Below are 18,023 nucleotides of genomic sequence, written 5' to 3'. Positions count from 1 at the left end.
CCCTGGAGGTACAAGAGGTCCCAGCACGGCACTTTGGTTGGAAATTGTGGGTGATTTGCCTGTTCCTCCATCCCTCAGCTGCCTGCCTGTGCCACTGCTGCATCCAGTGGTGACGCACGCCAGCCCTAAGCTCTGCAGAGCAGCTGCTACCTCAGCAGTGGCTTATTGCATCAGCTTAAAGTGTTTTAGGAAATAAACCTTTAATCCCTGTGTGCCCAGGTAGAAGTGTAAAGAGCTGCATTTGCAGTTAGAAAGTGGCACTGCTCTGGCCTTGGAAACAAGTGTGAGAAATTAAGTGAGAGGGGCTTAGGGTGAACAGAGTGTGTGTGAGGACCTGGTGTTTTCGTGTTAAGGTGAAGGAAGACCTTTGGGACTGACCAGAGACTGGGCCTGCATTGGCTGCCAGCAAGGTCTGCCCTAGTCCATGGTGCCAGCACTTCAGCTCCTTCCACCTTCCCCACTTAGAGGGCAGGTTTCCCAGCTTGGTCTCTGCTCTAAGGAGAGTACAGTGCTTTGTGCTTTTTTCCATTAAACTTATTTCTGAACTAGCTTACAAAGAACATTGGTGAAAACTAGGCCAGGACTGGAGGAAGTTTATTAGGGCCAAGAGGACATGAACTTCTGCCCACCTTACACCCATGAGCTCCAGCAGCTCTGGTACATCCTCCTGTACTGGACGAGGCCCCCGTGTTCCCCTGCTCCTGCTGTGAGGAATGCTCAGCTCAGCCCTCAGTGCAGACAAAACAGCAAGGGGAGGTGGGTGTTCAGCTCCCTTCCAGCCTCTGTCACCTACAAAGGGGCAGATCAAAGTCTCTCTTTGTGCTCGCCTCCTGTACGTTCTGTCCCACTGCCTCTGAAAAATTAAGATAACTCAGCTGTGTAACTCAGCTTCTGGTTGGCACAAGGAATGTTTCAAGCACAACTGAGTGCACAGAGTGGTGAGACAGAGAGACAGAGGGCACAGAAGGCTCCAACAACAGCCTTCCCTGTGGAGTTTGGTAATTATGCGAGGTTTGAGAAGAGTGAGGTTGTCTGTCAACCAGTATATGAAGCTGAGTGCTGGCTTCAGTTCTGAACATCCCATCAGTGCCCTGGTCCAGCAGCCTTCTCAGCACCATTGCAGAATGATTCCAGTCCAGGACAGATGGACTAGGTAATTTATTAGCTGTTACCAATGCAGTTGGCACGACCCAAATGGGATACAAAGGCACAGAGGGGATGGCACAACCTGCAAGTGGGCCAAGTGTTTCATGCTGGTGAAACAGCCAGATCCTGAGTAGAGAGGTGGCTGGAGCCTGTGGAGGAAGGCTTGGTCATGCTGCCTTCTGCAGCCTGCCACAGGGACTGGCAGTATGTGGGGATGGTTCTCCAGTGGGGACTGGCTGGTCTCACAGATCCAGTTCCCCTTGTGAGAGTGGGGCTGGGACACCTCTGCCACTGAGGGACCACACCACGCCTGCTCAGCCAGGCCACCATTTGCAGCCCCCAAACCCACAGTCCTGGGGTGTGAACCACACATGTCCCTCCTGTTAGTGGGGAAGGGAAAGGAAGAGCTCCTGTGCAAGGGAGCTGCTGCCTGGTTTGAGCCCTTCCAAATGAATGGTGTGCAGAGCTACCTCTTTATATATGTGACCATGAGCCGTGGTCTCCAACAATGACAGTGCTGGGCAGAAACTGGTGTCACCTTAACACCTTCCCAGAAAAGCCAATTACCCTGGGATGATTATGATTAATAATTCTCTAAACCCTAATTGTGCTGACACCAGTGCCTGGAGCTTACCCCAGGGGCACTTTATAAGAGGTGCCCTGTGGAGGAGAGTGTCTCCTTGGGGCGACAGTGAGGGCTGAGACGTGGCAGGAGTTCCATTCCAGAGGCAGTTTTCCCCTTGCACAAAAGAACTCCCAGAGTAAGAGCAAAAAGCGCCTCACAAACTGCAGCCATGAACGGGACAGAAGGCCAAGACTTCTACGTGCCCATGTCCAACAAGACCGGGGTGGTGCGGAGCCCCTTCGAGTACCCCCAGTACTACCTGGCTGAGCCTTGGAAGTTCTCGGCGCTGGCTGCCTACATGTTCATGTTGATTCTGCTCGGCTTCCCCATCAACTTCCTCACGCTGTACGTCACCATCCAGCACAAGAAGCTCCGCACACCTCTAAACTACATCCTCCTGAACCTGGCCGTGGCCGACCTCTTCATGGTGTTCGGGGGCTTCACAACCACGATGTACACCTCCATGAACGGGTACTTTGTCTTTGGAGTAACAGGGTGCTACATTGAAGGCTTCTTTGCCACTCTGGGCGGTAAGTTTTCCAAATATTCAAATGTCTTCTGTCAGAAATTTCCCCGGATTTTAGTATGGGAGGGAAAACACAGATGATCTTGGAAAAACATGGTGCCTGTAATGTCCTTGACCTGCTGCTGTTGTGGACTGAGGGCATTTGCCCTGTTTCTGGGTAGGAGCTGAAGAAAGTGACAAGTGACACTTTTAAAAAAACCCTTTCTTTTGAGAGCCACCTGCTCAGCATCCTGAGAACCACAGTGCAGCAATGGAAACCAGCCAATACCAGATCTTGCAGTTGTTGGATTTGTGCATCTCCTTGGCTCACTTTCTGACTCAAGAGATGACAATTTTGTTCCTCCTATTTTGCAGGGCTGAATCTGCCATTGGCTCTGGTGTGGTGCATGGTGGTACAGGCAAGCAGAGCTGGCTCTCCTCCCCATGCCAGCCTGGTATGGAACCAAAGAGATGTGAAACAGAAATTGTGTGTCTAAAAATGTCCTCCTCCATTTGTCTCAGCCTTCAGCCACTGCTACTGTTTTAGTGATTTGGTCCTTGTGGCACAAGTTGCCTGGGAAGCTGTGGGTAGTGAGGGGAAGTCCTGGGATGATGGGCACTTGCTGCACATCAGATGTGACCACAGGCTTGCAGGTGCAGATGCTGTCTGGGATGAATGGTGGGATCAGCCTTGAATCTCAAAACACTGCAGCAAAGTGGTTCCTGTGGGTCAGCAGTACAGTGAGAAGGGGTCTTCTCACACTGTCCTACCACATCTGCCCTTGAGCATTCTTCATTTATCTTTCTGAACCCTTGACAGAGATTAAGCTTCTGCCAGGGGTTGTTCTCAGGAACATCAGTCTGAGGAGGCCTCATGCTGCCATCAGGGTGGTTTCTTTTCCTGCTCAAAGTGCCTGTGTCCCTTTCTGTCCCTCTCCCTGGTGCAGGTGAAATTGCTCTCTGGTCACTGGTGGTCCTGGCTATCGAAAGATACGTAGTGGTCTGCAAGCCCATGAGCAACTTCCGCTTCGGGGAGAACCATGCCATCATGGGTGTTGCCTTCTCCTGGATCATGGCCTTGGCGTGTGCAGCTCCCCCGCTTTTCGGCTGGTCCAGGTAGGGAGGGCATGGACCCAGTGCCAGGGGTGTGGGAGCCTGGCTGGTGGCTCAGCTGTGGCTTCCAGCCAGTCTCCTCTGCTGGGTGCTGACCTGCTGGGCTCACCTTGCAGGTACATCCCCGAGGGCATGCAGTGCTCGTGTGGGATCGACTATTACACTCTGAAGCCAGAGGTCAACAATGAATCTTTTGTCATCTACATGTTTGTGGTTCACTTTATGATCCCACTGTCAATAATTTTCTTCTGCTATGGGAACCTGGTTTGCACTGTCAAGGAGGTGAGTACCTGCCAGATGCAGTGGCCAGTAGGGCTACTACCCCTGTCCCCAGTGCTAGGAAGGGACCCACACCAGGTTCAAGAATGGTGCCAGGGACAGTCCTCCAGGAGCCAGCCTGGCCATCCACGAAGAGGGAAACAGCAAACTCCAGATGTGCAGCTTGGCTGCCGTGAGCCCTGCCCCTGTGTCCCTACGGGTGCAGCACCCACGGCTCCATCGCGTTCCCGCTCCCTTCTGCCCGCAGGCTGCCGCCCAGCAGCAGGAGTCTGCCACCACCCAGAAGGCAGAGAAAGAAGTGACTCGCATGGTCATCATCATGGTCATCTCCTTCCTGATCTGCTGGGTCCCCTATGCCAGCGTCGCGTTCTACATCTTCACCAACCAGGGATCAGACTTTGGGCCCATCTTCATGACCATCCCGGCATTCTTTGCCAAGAGCTCAGCCATCTACAACCCTGTGATCTACATCGTAATGAACAAACAGGTAACGGGCAGGGTGCCAGGAAACCCCTCTTTTGTGTTTCTCTTTATAACGGCTGGCAGACAGTTACAGCATCTCAAGGTGCCAGTGGTCTGGAGCAGGGATTGTTTCCAGGCAATCTAGTCCTGGCACATGGGAAACTGACTGTGCAGCTCATCCTTGGTGTCGCATAAATCTCACAAATGCAAGGCCATTCCACCTGAAATAATGCAGGTGCTGGGTTGATGGTGGAGCCATGACGGGAGCAGGCAGGGCTGGCAGTAGGTGGGGTGGGCGGCAGACAGTGGGACAGGAGACTCCATATAGGCATAGTCCTTCCTGCACCACAGTACTGCTGGGCTTAAAGACAGTCTGCAGCTAGAGCTGATGGTGTCCAGCTGGCTCACCCTGGGCTTCCCTCTCTCCCAGTTCCGTAACTGCATGATCACAACCCTCTGCTGTGGCAAGAACCCACTGGGTGACGAGGACACATCTGCTGGCAAGACAGAGACCTCCTCCGTCTCCACCAGCCAGGTCTCTCCTGCATAGGCCCCAGGGGAGCAGCCAGTCCCTGGGGTGCACCCTGGCAGCACAAACTTAACCCCACCACTGCCACCACCCACCCCTGCTTCACCGTGGCCAAGGCCCTGTGGGGCAGGCTCCTCGCTCCTGCCTCTAGGAACCCTGGGAACAAGGCTGAAAATGTGTACACATGTTTTGTAATTAAAATGCAAAGGCTTAGCTCCTCTGGCATAAATCCGTGCATTTCTGTTGACTTGCTGAGACCTCATGGCCCTTCTCTGAGTGCAGGCTGGGTCAGAGAGCTCGTGCCTGGGCCATGGCAGAGCTGTCCTTCCTCCCTCAACCCACCCTAACCCCCCAGCCGGGGCACGTTCTGCATCTGCTGCTGCCGGGGCCAGAGCTGGGCCGTTTTCTGGCCCTTTGGTCAGGGATGGATGCTGGCCAGTGCTGCTGGCTGCTCAGCCCCATCACACCCTATCTGCCCAGAGCACGTCTGGCTGCTGCCAAGTGCCCCGGCTCTGCCAGATGCTCCCAGCTCTGGCCCCGTCCCATCTGCCAGAAGTCCTGGGAGACGCTGTGATTCCTCCAGGGGGATGGGACAGACAGCGGTGCCCGGGTGCCGCCTGGCAGGCGGGTGGCACGGCAGGCCCTGCCAGCGCAGCGCAGCCGCGTGCGGCCGCAGCTCTGCGGGACAGCTCCGTGCTCGTCCTCCGGCACGGCTGCCGCAGCACACGGATGGTGTTTGCACCCTCAGCAGCAGCAGCAGCTCTGCCCCGTGTCCCCCAGCAGCCCTTCCCCGCCGTCCTGCCTCTCTTCCTTAGGCATCTCTGGACCCCTAGGGCCAAGCCCCCAGAAGCCTGCCCGTGCCCTCCCCGTTTTGGCTGTGGTCAGTTCGGCCCCGGCCCAACAGGAGGTTTTGGGCAGCCCTGGTGCTGCTGAGGCCTGCCGGGCCGGGGCTGCTCTCCCTCCACACCGCAGCAGGCAGGACCCAGCAGCATATGGCTCAGCCATGCCGACATATGTTCCAAGCACATTGCAATTGTAGCGGTGTTCTTCATTTTTATTTTTAGTTCAGTTATACAAATAAGATGTTTTTCTCACTGTTCAGTGTTATCAACATTTGAAACTATTTTTGTACATTATTATCCTCTCTGATTTCTAATCCTATGCAGCTTTGCAAGGACTAATAGGGAATGTATAGAGCCCATGCGAGTTAAACCCTTAATAAAGAGCAATTTGCAAGTACAATTCTCTCATTATTTTTTTTATCGATACTTCTGCATATTCAGTGAAATCTAAAGATTAGAGTTTTATGAATAATTCAGTGTTTAGGCTGATGTCTGATTCATGCTATTCATGCTCTTCAAACCTGGGAGGTGGTTTTGGAGGGAAGAGGAGGAAGGATTCAGTGTTTATTTGCTGTCCGTGAGGCTGTGCTCCACAGGAGTGTGGTGATGCCTGGCACTGTGGCTCTCCCACCCATGGAGGACCAGCCCTGGCACAAGGCCTGGCCCCAAGCCCCCAGGCTGTCCCCACACCGTGACACCTGGCTGCTGCTGCTGGTGCTGGGGGCAAACAAGGGTTTGGGACCCTCCTGCCAGTTCAGCCAGGTGCCAGAGGCATCACAGAGCTACCAGAGAGGTGATAAATGGATCCAGGATGAGGAAATGCACCCAAACCTTCTGGTGCCACCCCAGCAGCTCACTGTCCCCTGCCTGGGGAATTCAGAAATGGACTGGAAATGAAGCAATAAACAGGCTGGTGCTGGTCAGGGGAGGAGGAGGGCATGTGGGGCTCCAGGCACTGGGTGTATCCCCTGGGCTCAAGAGGTGGGTGCAGGCCTTGACAAAGATCTCCATGGGCAGGGCTTTTCAGGCGCATTGCTGTGGTCTGCTGAGATGGCCACGAGCCAGTCCTGCCATCATTTAATCCCACTTTACAACTTTCTCATGTTTCCAACAGACAATGCACAAAAATCCCTGTGAGTCCTGTGTGAAGTGGGCAGTCCCCGCCGCGGGGACATTTGTAGTGGGGACTGGGTGGGGAACAGTGGGGACAGTTTCTACACCAAAGAGCCATTGGTGTTTTACCCAGGTTCTCCTCACAAGCACCCCTGCCTGCACGGAGGGGTCATGGAAGTGCCGTGGCTGCCATGTCCAGGGCTGGAAGTGCTCTCCCCTGAACATGGGATTCAGTGGGTGGGGGCAAATTGTTGTCATGATTGTGACACCTGGGGATGCTGGGTGAGAGTTGCTCCTCCTGCCTCTGCTGGCTAACCAAGCAGCTCTTCATTTTCCTCCTCTCACTTGTGAAATCTTCTCCCATCACCATTTTCAGAGTCCCATTTCCTAGTGAGGCCGTACTTGGCAAGGGAGAGGGCACATCCCACCTTCACCCTGGCAATGGGTCTGTGTGGGCCCCATGCTCTGGGCTGGTTCCCTGCGCACCCTACAGCAAGTGTTGTCAGCAAGCTGCAATCCCAGCACCCCAACACCCAACCTGCAGCAGGTAGACACCTTTTGTCTGCCTGTTCAGGGCACTCACCCTGTAAAGCCCCATCTCTCATCCTTCTCTAAACCCTCTGCTTAGGTGTGCCCCTTCTCCCTGCAGCCCCTCACAAAGCTTTGGCAAAGGCCCTTCAACTTCCAGACCCTGGCTTCCACCAGGGCTTCGACCACAGCAATTAGCAGCTGCCAACCTGCACCTGCAGCCAGGCTGCTCATCAGATAAATTGGATGGAGGTGAGCTAGGTATGGCAGTAGAGTTTGTGCTGCTGTGGGTGGAGGTGCCTGTGACTGCCTGGGTTTGTGTGCTGCCATGGAGCCTCAGCTGGGTAAGGGGGTCTTCTGCAGGTGCTGTGGGGTCCCTCAGAGCTGGAGCTTGGCTCATGCTCTGGGTTATGGTGGCTCTGCTCCCTGGGAGGGCTGCAGGGATGAGCAGGGCTGTGGCTGCTTGGCTTCTGGGGGCTTTGAGGCTGCTGGGGGTGTGAATGTCTCAGGACTGGACTTCAGTCCCAAATGGTCCCTCTTCCAGCGGCCAAAGCTGCTGGCATCGTCCCACGCCATCCGGCCCACCACCCTCCAACCCTGCAGATGGTCAAGGAGGCACTGCGGGCCCACGATGCGAGGAAGGGTGCCTCTGTTGTTGCAATCAAGCGTTTCATCCTGGAGAAGTACCCCACTGTGGACCCCATCCGCCTCAAGTACCTGCTGAAGCAGGCGCTGAGCAAGGGGCTGAGCTGCGGGGACCTGGTGCGGCCCCACAACTCGACTGCTGTGGGGGCCACCGGCACCTTCAAGGTGAGCAAAGGCTGCTGCAGCCACAGCGCTGGGGACTGAGGTGCTGGCCGGCCCTTTGACACCCCTCTCTCACCTCCAGTTAGCACGCAAGAAACCAGGGCACAAGCAGGAGCTGGGCCAGGCAGATCCTGATGGGGAACAGGCCCCAAAGCCAGCACAGAAAGGGACCACCAAGGACCCCCAGGCCCCCGTGGCAGGAGCACGACCGCGAGGTAAAGGGCTGCGGGTGCTGGGAGCGAGCTGACACGGCCTGGCCTGGCCTGGCCTCACCGCTGCCCTCCCTCCGCAGGTGCCACAAAGCAGCAGCCGAAGGCCAAGCCCGTGAAGGTGAGTCGGGGCCAGCACGGGCTTGGGTGGCTCGCGGCACAGCAACACCCTGAGGGGCTCTCCTCTCTTCCCTCCAGGCCCAGCCACGAGCAGCAGAGAAGCCCAGGAGCAACAGAGTGAAGCATCCCCAAACTGCTGACCGGCCCCAGGCTCATGGCCCGGGGCCTTCAGGGCCCCCAAAAGCTGCTGGCCACCGCCAGGCCCCCCGAAAAGGACGCTCAGGACCCAGCACAGCTCAGGCTGCTGAGAACACGGGAGGGAGCGATAGCGACGGCTCTGGAAGTGCTGGGGTGAAGGGGCCCCAGAAGGTGCCCCGGGGAAAGAGCAAGGTGAAGGTGCCCAAGAAGGAACAGCAGGAGGCCCCCAAGGCACAGGGAGGTCAAGATAAGGCGAGGAAGCCCCGGGTGACTGCAGGAGCTGGGCAGGGGAAGGCCAGGAAGAAGAAGGCAGCCCCTGTGGCAGCAGACAGACAGGCTCCATAGGGAGCTTGGTCCTGCTTCTGCTGGCCCCAGGACCTTGGGGCCTGTGCTGGTCTCTGTCTCTAGGACAGGTTTTAACTCTGTGTTGTCCTCACCCTAATAAAGCTTCTTTACTTGCCTCAAGAAATGGCATGACTGTTGTGGGTCCCTGTCCCTGCATTTCCATCTCAGTGCCAAAATCCCTTAGCCCTCTCCTCAGCCTGCATGGCATGGTGGTGAGCTGATGCTGCAGGCAGCTGCCTTGCTGCCTGCCCTCACTGAGAGGTTCTCTCTCTGTCCCCATGTGTCCCCAGCTGTGGTGCCAAGGGGCTGCTGGGCTTGGGGGCTGTGTGTGTGCAGGATGACAGTGTGCCAGGTGATGGGCAGGGACCCCGAGACCCATGGGACACAGCATGGTGACATCCCCAGGAGCAGAGAAGCTCGTGCTTGGCCGGTGCTGTTGTGGAGCCATGGTGCCCACGGGCTGTGTGTCCAGCCCTCTGCTGTCCTGGCTGCCCTTGTGCTAATGCCTGCCTGAGCTGGGATTACAGGAGCAGCAGGGAGCAGGTCTGGGTGCATGCCATGGGCAAGTGTCTCCCAGCAGAGGTGAAGCAGCCCGTGCTTTAACTACAGTAAGAGAAGACAGAGGTGCCTTAGGGGCTCAAAAATCAAGTTTGGGGTGTTACTGTAGCCTCCAGTGCAGCTCATGCTCTTATTGCCAGTCTATGGCACAGTTCCCACCTACAAACTTTTCTTGTGAGCTCCCGTGGATCAGTGTATCACACTTCCATTTAATAGCTTCAGTTGCCTGAATTCCTCTTGCTCTGCCCAGAGCAGGGCCCTTCTGAAGGTCGTGCTGATCGTGTAAAGGGTTACAGTCCTCCTGGGTGGGAGAAAATAAGTGGAAGTAAAACTCTTTCCAAAGAGGATTTTGTTAATCTGCAACTGGCCTTGCCATTGCCCTCCAAGGCTCCTGGCCTTGCTTTGGGGCTTAAGCAAGAGCTGAGCAAACTAACTTCCCTTAAACTTCAGCCTTTCTGTACTGATCCATCTTTAATGGAACTGGAGCTCGTGTCCCTCCAGGGACAGGGTGGGGAATGTGGCAGCACTAAGTGAGCGGAGTTCACTGGCTTCTCAGACGGGGGTGGCCTCACAGAGCACCACTCACGTGTGGCAGTGTCCCCAACTGCGCCAGGCAGGGACTGTGTCCTCCCTCTCACCAGCCACCAGGTGTGACATGCAAAGCTCTCCTGCTTTGAGAGAGGCCAAATAATTTAATGGCTGGATTTAGCTTTGCAAAGAAGCAACTTCCTAGTGGAAGAAGAAAATCCCTCTGGTGTCTGGAAAGCACAGCTTTTACTAGGGCAGGGGAAGATTTAGCAATGCCGTGGTTATTAGGGGCCCTGGGCCACAGCTGGTGTCGGGGTGCTGCAGCTGCAGACCCAAGCCTGGTGCAGGCAGGCACCTGCCAGAGGAGAGGGTGCCTGGCAGCAGCTGCTCCTGTGGGTTACTGATCTCCAGCGCTGGTCACTTCAGGCGCTGTTGTCCTCATGCTGGCAGTCCCCTCCCGTGCCTGGTCCAGGGAGGAACTGGGGCATTGGCTGTGGGAGCGGTGTGTGTGAGGGTACAAACCTGTTCCCACTGCACTGCTGACCCCACACATGTGGGGGTCATGTGCAAAACTTGTCTGTGCACGTGTCATCCACGTGTGTCCTCCCCGTGTGCTTGCAGGAAATGCACACCACACGTTCAGCACCTTGTTTTATTACAAAGATAGGCTTTGCCAGGAGTCTGCCACTTCCACTACACAGCAGGTAAGGGCACTACACCCACAACACGTGCCAAAGTTTAAAAACATCTTACAAAGGGCTTGGAGGTTCAAGGCAACACTACAAACCCTCTGCTAAAGTTGTTCCTTTAAATGGTTGTAGCAACTACTTTTTCTTTTTTCTTTTTTTCTTTTCTTTTTCTTTTTTTTTTCCTCTTTTTTTTTGGCTTTGGAAAAGAATTAAATAATAAAACAATAGCTCCAATACATGGCCCAGCCACAACACCTGGAGGCAAACTCTACTTACTCTTAGCTCACCTGTATCCTTTCCCTGTAATAAACAACATGGGCCTATAGCTCCATGGTCCTCTCCCTGCCTCCAGCCAAGCTCAACATTCTCTGCTACCTTGGTCCTTCTCACCCTGGCCTTTCTTGTGCTGGGCCTGCCTACATCTCTGGCAGCTATTCACAGTTTCTAAAAGACAAAAACATCAAGAAATTTTTGTGAAATCACTTTCAAAATAAAATGTAGCCCAGCTACATTCTTAGAGTTTCTATTCTGAAGCCACATCCTCAGCAAAGACATTGAGACCTCCACAGTGTAAGTACTTTTTCTGTAGTTCTCTTTTAAAAAAACTCTGTTCTTCCCCTTTCCCTCCCCTCCCTCCCCACCTTTTAACATACTGGATAAAGTCTACTGTTTGTTTTAAAATAGATATCTATGTACACATACACAACTCTGATGTTCTGGTTTCTGACAAATGTGGCATTACTGGAAATGATGGAATGGAGACCACCTGTCCATGGCAGTGAATCACCCAGGAGTTTTGGTGGACGAAGTCATCCAATGCCAGAAGCATCCTAGCCAGCTGCATGGCTACCAGAAGCTTCCCTTACACCCTCCTGCAGTGAGGTAGTGACTGTGTTTCTTTCCTGGCAGCTGGAGCAGTGGCTGCGGCGGTCAGCCCTGTGGGCAGGAGCCTTTGCCCGTGCAGGAGTGCTGGTTTGAGCATGTGGCTGTGTCCAGCCTCCACGGGGGGCTGTGTGACACTGGAGCAACCACAGCTCCCCAGGCTGCAGGAGGGAGAACAGGCCACCAAGCTGGGCTGGCAGGGTGGCACTGGCGTTTCTAGTGTCAGGCAAGCTCCATTTGTCTGCCACTGGAGCCTCTCAGTGACCCCAGCCTAGCTGGGACACTCTCTACCTCAGTTTGCAGCTCCGGGTGCTGGAGATGCCCTGCTGGCCTGTGTCACCGCTGGGCTGGCAGTGGCTGGGAGGGCTGAAGACAGGCTGGCCGTGCGGCCAAGCCCGCTGCCTTGCTGCTCTCAGGTGCCACCACGGGGCTGGGCCCAAAGCAAGCAGAATGAGCTGCCTCAGGAGACACCTCTGCAGGCCTGGCCTGGTGTCTGGTGGCGCTCACAGGGAGAGGCAGAGGCAGTGCTGTCGCTGTTTGCCCGGCGTGCGGCCTGCGGCGCGGTCAGGGCTGCCGGCAGGCCCCACGGGCACGAGCAGCGCCACGGGGCCGCGGTGCCACGGACACGCGTGGAGCCAGCGTGGCGGGAGCGCCGAGGGGCAGGCCCGTCCCCACGCGGCACCGCGGCCGGCGGGCTGGTGGAGCGCTCACCTCCCCTCTGTGTTCCAGCCACACAGGAGAGCCCAGGCACGGGGGAACAGCCCTTCCCGTGCTAGCACACGCCGGGCTCCCTGCAGCTCCCAAACAGCTGCCTCCATTAGGGATAAAGTGCTTTCACCTTGCCTTAGCTGCTTGGGAAGCAACTGCTTTGTCTCAGCCTTGAGTTCCCTGTGCTGCCCAAGTCTCAGATGGAGGAGTGGTTATGTTTACACATACAGTACAAAAATTAAAAGGCACAAATATACACAGAATGCAGCAGATAGTGAACAGCTGATAAGAGTCCCTGATGTTGGAAAAACAAGGATGTTGGAGGGATGGCGTGGGAGCTCAGGCTATGATGGTCTTTGCTGTCTGTGGTCATTACTCCCTGAGGTGACCCTTCTGCTTTGTGTCTGTTGTTCCAGCCTCTGCAGCCCCGTCCCGAGGAACCACGCACAGGGATGCACGGAGTGCTGACGGCTTGGGTGCTGACCAAGGGGAAAGTGGTGAACTGGGCTTGCCACAAGGGTCATGACTCCATTTCTGGCTGGCAAGAGCAAATAAATTATGGGTGCCACAGTGCAGACCAGAAGAGTTTTAGCTGCTCGGAAAGGTGTCTTGTGGCTTCTTGTGAAGTGAGGCAAACTCGTAGCCATGGCCAGGCCCACCCCCTCCACAAGGCTGGTTTGAGTATGACCAAGGTATGCCTGCGGCTGAAGGCAGGGTCCCTTGCGGCACTGTGCTGCAAGAAAGGTCACTTCTAGGGCTGCAGCCAGCCTAGGCTTCACTGCAGGACTCATAGATGTTGTCCTCCATGAGAGCAATCACTTGCTCAAATTTGTGCTGGAGCTGGGTGCGCTTTGTCGTGGGGTTTGCATCCAGGGCGGCCACGATCTGTGGGAGACACAGGCAGGCAGGGTGCTGAGGCAGTGTGGGGTGCCCACCTGCCAGCCCAGCTCACCCCACCAGACGTATGGAGCCCAAATTCCAGCCAGAGCTCCAAAGGCGAGAGCCCACCCAGCCCCACAGCCCCTGTGCTCACACCCCTGCTCTCCTAGAGTCCGTGGTCAGGGCTAGGAGTGGAGTGATACATGACAAAAATGCACTGTTGTAATAGAGCTGAAGGGACAGCACCAGCCCACAGGTTGCAGGGAGGCAGGAACCAGCCAGGGCCACTGCCTCAGTGGGGCAGGGACAGCAGGCACAAGTTAATTTGGGGGTGACCTTATCTGTATGTTTTGCTCTCCTGAAAAGGTCTATACATCTGGCAGCCCTTCTTCAGCCCAACCAAATGCCATTAAGATCAGAAGGCTGGGAATAGCCAGCCTTCTCTTCCAAGAAGTTGCCAGCCAAGGCACAGAGAGTAGGTGCATCTGCATATGCATGTATTACATACGTTCTGCAATTATGCACACCCAACAATCCTGCTCTGTGGGACTGGATGCAGGTGTCTGCCTGCGGGGTTACTGCAGGGTGGTTCCTCCCTTGCCAGGCAGAGCAGAGCCCTGTGCTGTAAGCCCCACTCACCTGGGAGCGGTATCTCTTGGCGTATTTGTATATCTCAGCCATGGCGACGTTGGTGTTGAACTCATTGCGGTATTTCTTTATAAAGACAGAAAAGAGAGGGACAATATTAGCAGGATGGAGCACGTGAGTTCCAACCCAGCCAGCTGGGACTGACTATGGTGAAAGCAGGTTGTGCTTGACTTTATTGGTACAGCTGGGTTTTTAAGGAAGGTGCATTTACTTGCATCAGGATGGGTCTTGGTCTTTCCAAAGCCAGCTGTAAATACCCACGCTGGGCAGCACTGTATATCCCTCTGTGCCCAAAGCCATGTCACAAGAGGGGACAGTGCACCAGCTGTGCTGCAGAATATCAAGAAAAAAATCCTACTTGGTGCCCAAAGCTAAAACACCCTGGCGAGAAGGTTTGATTTTGAGGAACCTGTGGTGCATCGCTGGCAGGACTCTGATCTGGAATGTGTCTGCCAGCTCCTGAGGCTGGTACCAGGGCTGGCTGCCTGGGACTCAGGGCTGTCCCTGGCAGTTGTGCCTGGGAGCCAGCTGGCTGGGTGGCTGTGGGACTGCAAAAATCCTCGTCCAAACTTCCTGCCTTTTTGGCACTGAATTTTGCTCTCAACTCCCAGTGGTGCCAGAGCTAGTTAGGCTCAAGCAAACTCATGGGTCTTTACTGCAGCTCTGGCAGTAATTGAAGATGCTTGGAATTAGGTCAGATGAAGTTTGTGTGTGGAAGTTTCAGGCAAAATATCCGTTCTTGTGTGCTCCTTCCAGCATTTAAGCAGTAGCTGACTGCAGCCTATGTGCATCCCCTGCTGTTGCCAGGCTCCAGCAGGACACTGCCGACTCAACCCCATCCTCTCCACCCGCTTACCCGTGACTCCTCGGCCAGGTGGGCGTTCATCTCCTGCTCACTCAGAGGGGGCATGTCGTGGATTTGCTTGTAGTATCTCTGCACTATCTTCCGGTACTCGGGGATCTCCTTGGCATACAGCAGTTTGTTGGTCGGGGAGTCCTAGGGCGAGACACTGAGCTCAGGCACTGGGCTTGTTCCCAGCTGAAAACGTTACCCTGTTTTCAGACCAAGCACCAACACCAGATAGGAACCTCAGCTGCAGCTGGGTGCAGGGAACAGCTTTGTCTTTGGTCCCAGCTGTCACCGGGGAGGACTGCGGTGCCGGACAGCACCGAGGCATGGAACGGCTGAGACACATCAGGGATCTGTGGATGGGCACCATGTGGAGACAGAGCACCATCCTGCTGCCCTTGCATGAGCTGAACATCCATCAGCTCAATGCCAGTGAAGGGGTGGTGGGTGTGTGTTTTAATTTGCAGCGAACGCAGGAGAAAAGCACACCCAGCATCAGGCAGGGTGGCTTGCTGCCAGGGGATGCTCTGCAGGTGAGGTAGCACACCTGTGCCACATCAAACACCTGGGCTCTGTGGTGCTGTGTGTGGAAATTGGAAACAAAGGAAGGGCTTCTGCACGTAGTTGCTGGAGTTTCTTCAGCAGCCGCAATGATTTAAGCTAAAGAACAAAGCTATCTTACAAGTTGAACTTTGTCAGCTGAAATGTTGCTTTTGGATATTTCATGTAGCTTTGATTTATTTTGCATTGGCTAATCCAGCCTGCCTGGCCTAAATTGAGTGCACGTAAAGTAATTAACAGAGAATACTGAATTCTCTTGATTAATGTCAGCTTGGAAGACAGCAGCCTTAACCTCCCAGCCACACAACTGGGCCGTACCAGTGGAGGCACAACCCTGCTGCCCTCCTTGCAAACACAGCATGAATAATTTTAACCTCAAGGCAATCCTGCCCTCCTGATTTCATTACCCCAGGAATGAACTTGGCTGACTAGCCTCGTGTTGCATCCCCAAAGGGAATGGCCCCAGGCCTGGGGACACCAAAGGGAGTGAGATCACCGTGTCCTGTCCTGCCACCCCGACACAGTGTGCGGGACTGCTCCCCAGCGCTCTGACAGGTGCAGAGCGGAGGGGCCCTGCTGATGGCAGGGAGTGTTGGGTTCTGCCCACGGGCAGCATGCTTGGCTCTGTCAGGCAGGAATAGGGGAGCCCGGGGTGACTCCAATCTGCTGCTGCAATCTGTAGCTTGGCTAACGCTGCACGGGAAACAGGAAACGGGCACCAGATCCCACAGCAGTTTATTTTCAAACCCAGTGACAAGGCATTGTGAGACTATGGCCAACTTACAGACAGCCTGCTCATAGCATTATTTTTTTTCCTTGGAAACATTGAAGGAAAACCATGCTGCCTCTTTTCTAAGTTATTTTTTAATTTGTGTCTGATTTATCTCTATAATGAAGAGATGGGCACTGGTTTCTTAACTGCTTGTGCGCTGTCGATGTGTGGACTGAGTCTGCTCTCACATTTGCAGTATCGAGAGCAACGTGCTGAAACCAAGGGAAGAATCTGGTCTGGAAAATGCTCAGTGAAACACTACGTGTACATGCAAGCTGATTTTTATGCTGGGGATTTATTCTTCCCACATTACTCAACAATTCATTCACTTATACTATTGTATTTCAGAGAAGTGTTTCCATCTGCTGTCTGACTCCAGCTGACCCCTCTTCCCCTCATCTGCCACTTGACAAGGACAAATTGTAGGTGTTTCGTAACACATGCAAAAAAAAGACCAAAACCCAAACAAACAAAAAATCAAGCACTCATTAGATCTTCCTCCAGCACTAACCTCTCCCAACAAAGGCTTCCTGCAGCTCTGGGGCTGGGGGTGTAGTGCCCACCCCCACACTGCAGGGTGTCCCCCAAGTCACACACTGTCACCGCCAGGCTCTGGGGTGGGGGGGACAGTGTGGGTGACTTACAGCATTTCTTAATAAAACTTCCAAACAAAAAATCAAGCACTCATTAGATCTTCCTCCAGCACTAACCTCTCCCAACAAAGGCTTCCTGCAGCTCTGGGGCTGGGGGTGTAGTGCCCACCCCCACACTGCAGGGTGTCCCCCAAGTCACACACTGTCACCGCCAGCCTCTGGGGTGGGGGGCAGTGTGGGTGACTTGCAGCATTTCTTAATAAAACTTTTTTATGCCAGGAAGTTTCAAATGTCAGCACTGTGCTCAGCCAAGGCAGTGGGAGAAAAGAGAATATGCACATGGGATGTCTTCCTGCCTGCCAGCCTTAGGGGCTGTTCCTGGGGCCTGAGGGTGGGAGATGGGACCTGGCTCAGGGAGTCTTGTGCTCGCTTGGAGCAGGCTCAGCTGAGCCCACCGGCCTCCAGCCCCACGCTGGGCACGGCCACTGTGGCTGGTGACTTCTGCCAGGCCCTGCCCGCCCTGCCTGGCCCCGTCTGTGGCTGCCTGAGCAGGAGCCCTGGCTGCAGGTACCTTGCCCAGCTGCAGGTCGGAGAGCGAGCAGGCATCGATGAAGGCCTGGGCGATCACCGACAGACAGGCGTCGATGTGGTCTGTCTTGTCGATGTCGAACACAAACTGGGGGTTTTTCAGGATGTTGACCCAAAACCTCAGCGGTAGGCTGCAAAGGGAAGGATCCGGGGACATACATGAGATGAATTTTTGTCTAGCAGAGGAAGAGGGGTGGAAATGCAGGAAAGATGATGATAGAAAGGGAGTAGTAGAGAGGAAAGCTGAGGAGATGGGTTCTGCTATTTAATCACCCCTGGTACAGATCCCTGCCTTGACAGAGGGGCAGGGACACACCTTCACCCTCAAGACATTTTTTCAGGCTGGAGGCCGTGGCACACGTGGCCTTCTCTAGGCACACAGATGCCCCTGCTCCTTCAGCAGCTCCCAGGCACCAGCAGCTTTGCCTGTGTGGGTCTGTTGAGTCAGGCTTCCCCACTTGCTGCTGTTTGGAGCAATGGTGTCACCTCCTTTTCCCTCTTTCCTGACACTAACCCATCATCTGATTCTGACAGTGAGCCCCATGAAGTGCATTTCATCTGTCTTTTTTTCTGTTCTCTCATCATTTTCTCCTTCAGTTATTTCACTGCTGATTTGGCCACAACACAGCTTCAGTCTATTGCTCACCCTTCCTACCCTCCACAGCAGCTGAGAGGTGAAAACCACTGTAAGTCTTGGCTCTAACAGGCCAGTGAAGGTAGTAAAGGGTAGGCAAATCTGTTGCCCAATGGTTGTATCTGCATGCCTGATTTACCAGTAAAATTTGGTTTTAGTTTTCACACACTGGGCTGGAAACAGTTCCTGTCTTCACAGTCTCCAAACTGCTAAGCTTCTCCTTGACACTCTCTCCAAGCTCTCTGCTCTCTCCATTTAAATCCTCTGGTTTCTTTCCTGCCCTATTTCCCCTTCACTTTGGCTCCTCCACCCCGTTCCTGCTGCTCATGTCCCTCAGCACCACTCCATCTGGTGCCACTGCTGAGGTGCTCA

General features: G+C 54.7%; 3 protein-coding genes across 4 annotated transcripts in view; 2 read left to right on the top strand and 1 right to left on the bottom strand.

Moving 5' to 3' along the window:
* The first annotated feature begins 1,831 nt into the window (after positions 1-1,831).
* RHO (rhodopsin) lies at positions 1,832-4,884 on the top strand. The gene is made up of 5 exons (XM_041425633.1): positions 1,832-2,301; positions 3,224-3,392; positions 3,506-3,671; positions 3,916-4,155; positions 4,561-4,884. The coding sequence occupies exons 1-5, from the start codon at positions 1,941-1,943 to the stop codon at positions 4,678-4,680; spliced, it is 1,056 nt and encodes a 351-aa protein (XP_041281567.1). The 5' UTR covers positions 1,832-1,940; the 3' UTR covers positions 4,681-4,884.
* Positions 4,885-5,578: 694 nt separating this feature from the next.
* LOC121347153 (histone H1.8) lies at positions 5,579-10,335 on the top strand. The gene is made up of 4 exons (XM_041425543.1): positions 5,579-7,952; positions 8,032-8,164; positions 8,242-8,279; positions 8,357-10,335. The coding sequence occupies exons 1-4, from the start codon at positions 7,671-7,673 to the stop codon at positions 8,759-8,761; spliced, it is 858 nt and encodes a 285-aa protein (XP_041281477.1). The 5' UTR covers positions 5,579-7,670; the 3' UTR covers positions 8,762-10,335.
* A 2,063-nt stretch (positions 10,336-12,398) lies between these two features.
* The window catches only part of PLXND1 (plexin D1), a 68,586-nt gene continuing 62,961 nt past the window's right edge, over positions 12,399-18,023 (bottom strand). For both annotated transcript variants that reach the window (XM_041425541.1, XM_041425542.1), the window contains exons 33-36: positions 17,001-17,148; positions 14,510-14,650; positions 13,645-13,719; positions 12,399-13,011 (exon numbers count right to left, since the gene is read on the bottom strand). In XM_041425541.1, coding sequence (XP_041281475.1) covers positions 12,895-13,011; positions 13,645-13,719; positions 14,510-14,650; positions 17,001-17,148 — 481 coding nt within the window. In that variant the 3' untranslated portion in view covers positions 12,399-12,894. The remainder of the gene's footprint in view (positions 13,012-13,644; positions 13,720-14,509; positions 14,651-17,000; positions 17,149-18,023) is intronic.

This window comes from Onychostruthus taczanowskii, unplaced genomic scaffold (assembly GCF_017590055.1).
Source record: "Onychostruthus taczanowskii isolate IOZ18803 unplaced genomic scaffold, ASM1759005v1 scaffold9, whole genome shotgun sequence".
NCBI classification, from domain to species: Eukaryota; Metazoa; Chordata; class Aves; order Passeriformes; family Passeridae; genus Onychostruthus; species Onychostruthus taczanowskii.
The sequence above is the reverse complement of the archived record's forward strand: the minus strand, read 5'-3'. Positions and strand labels throughout refer to the sequence as shown.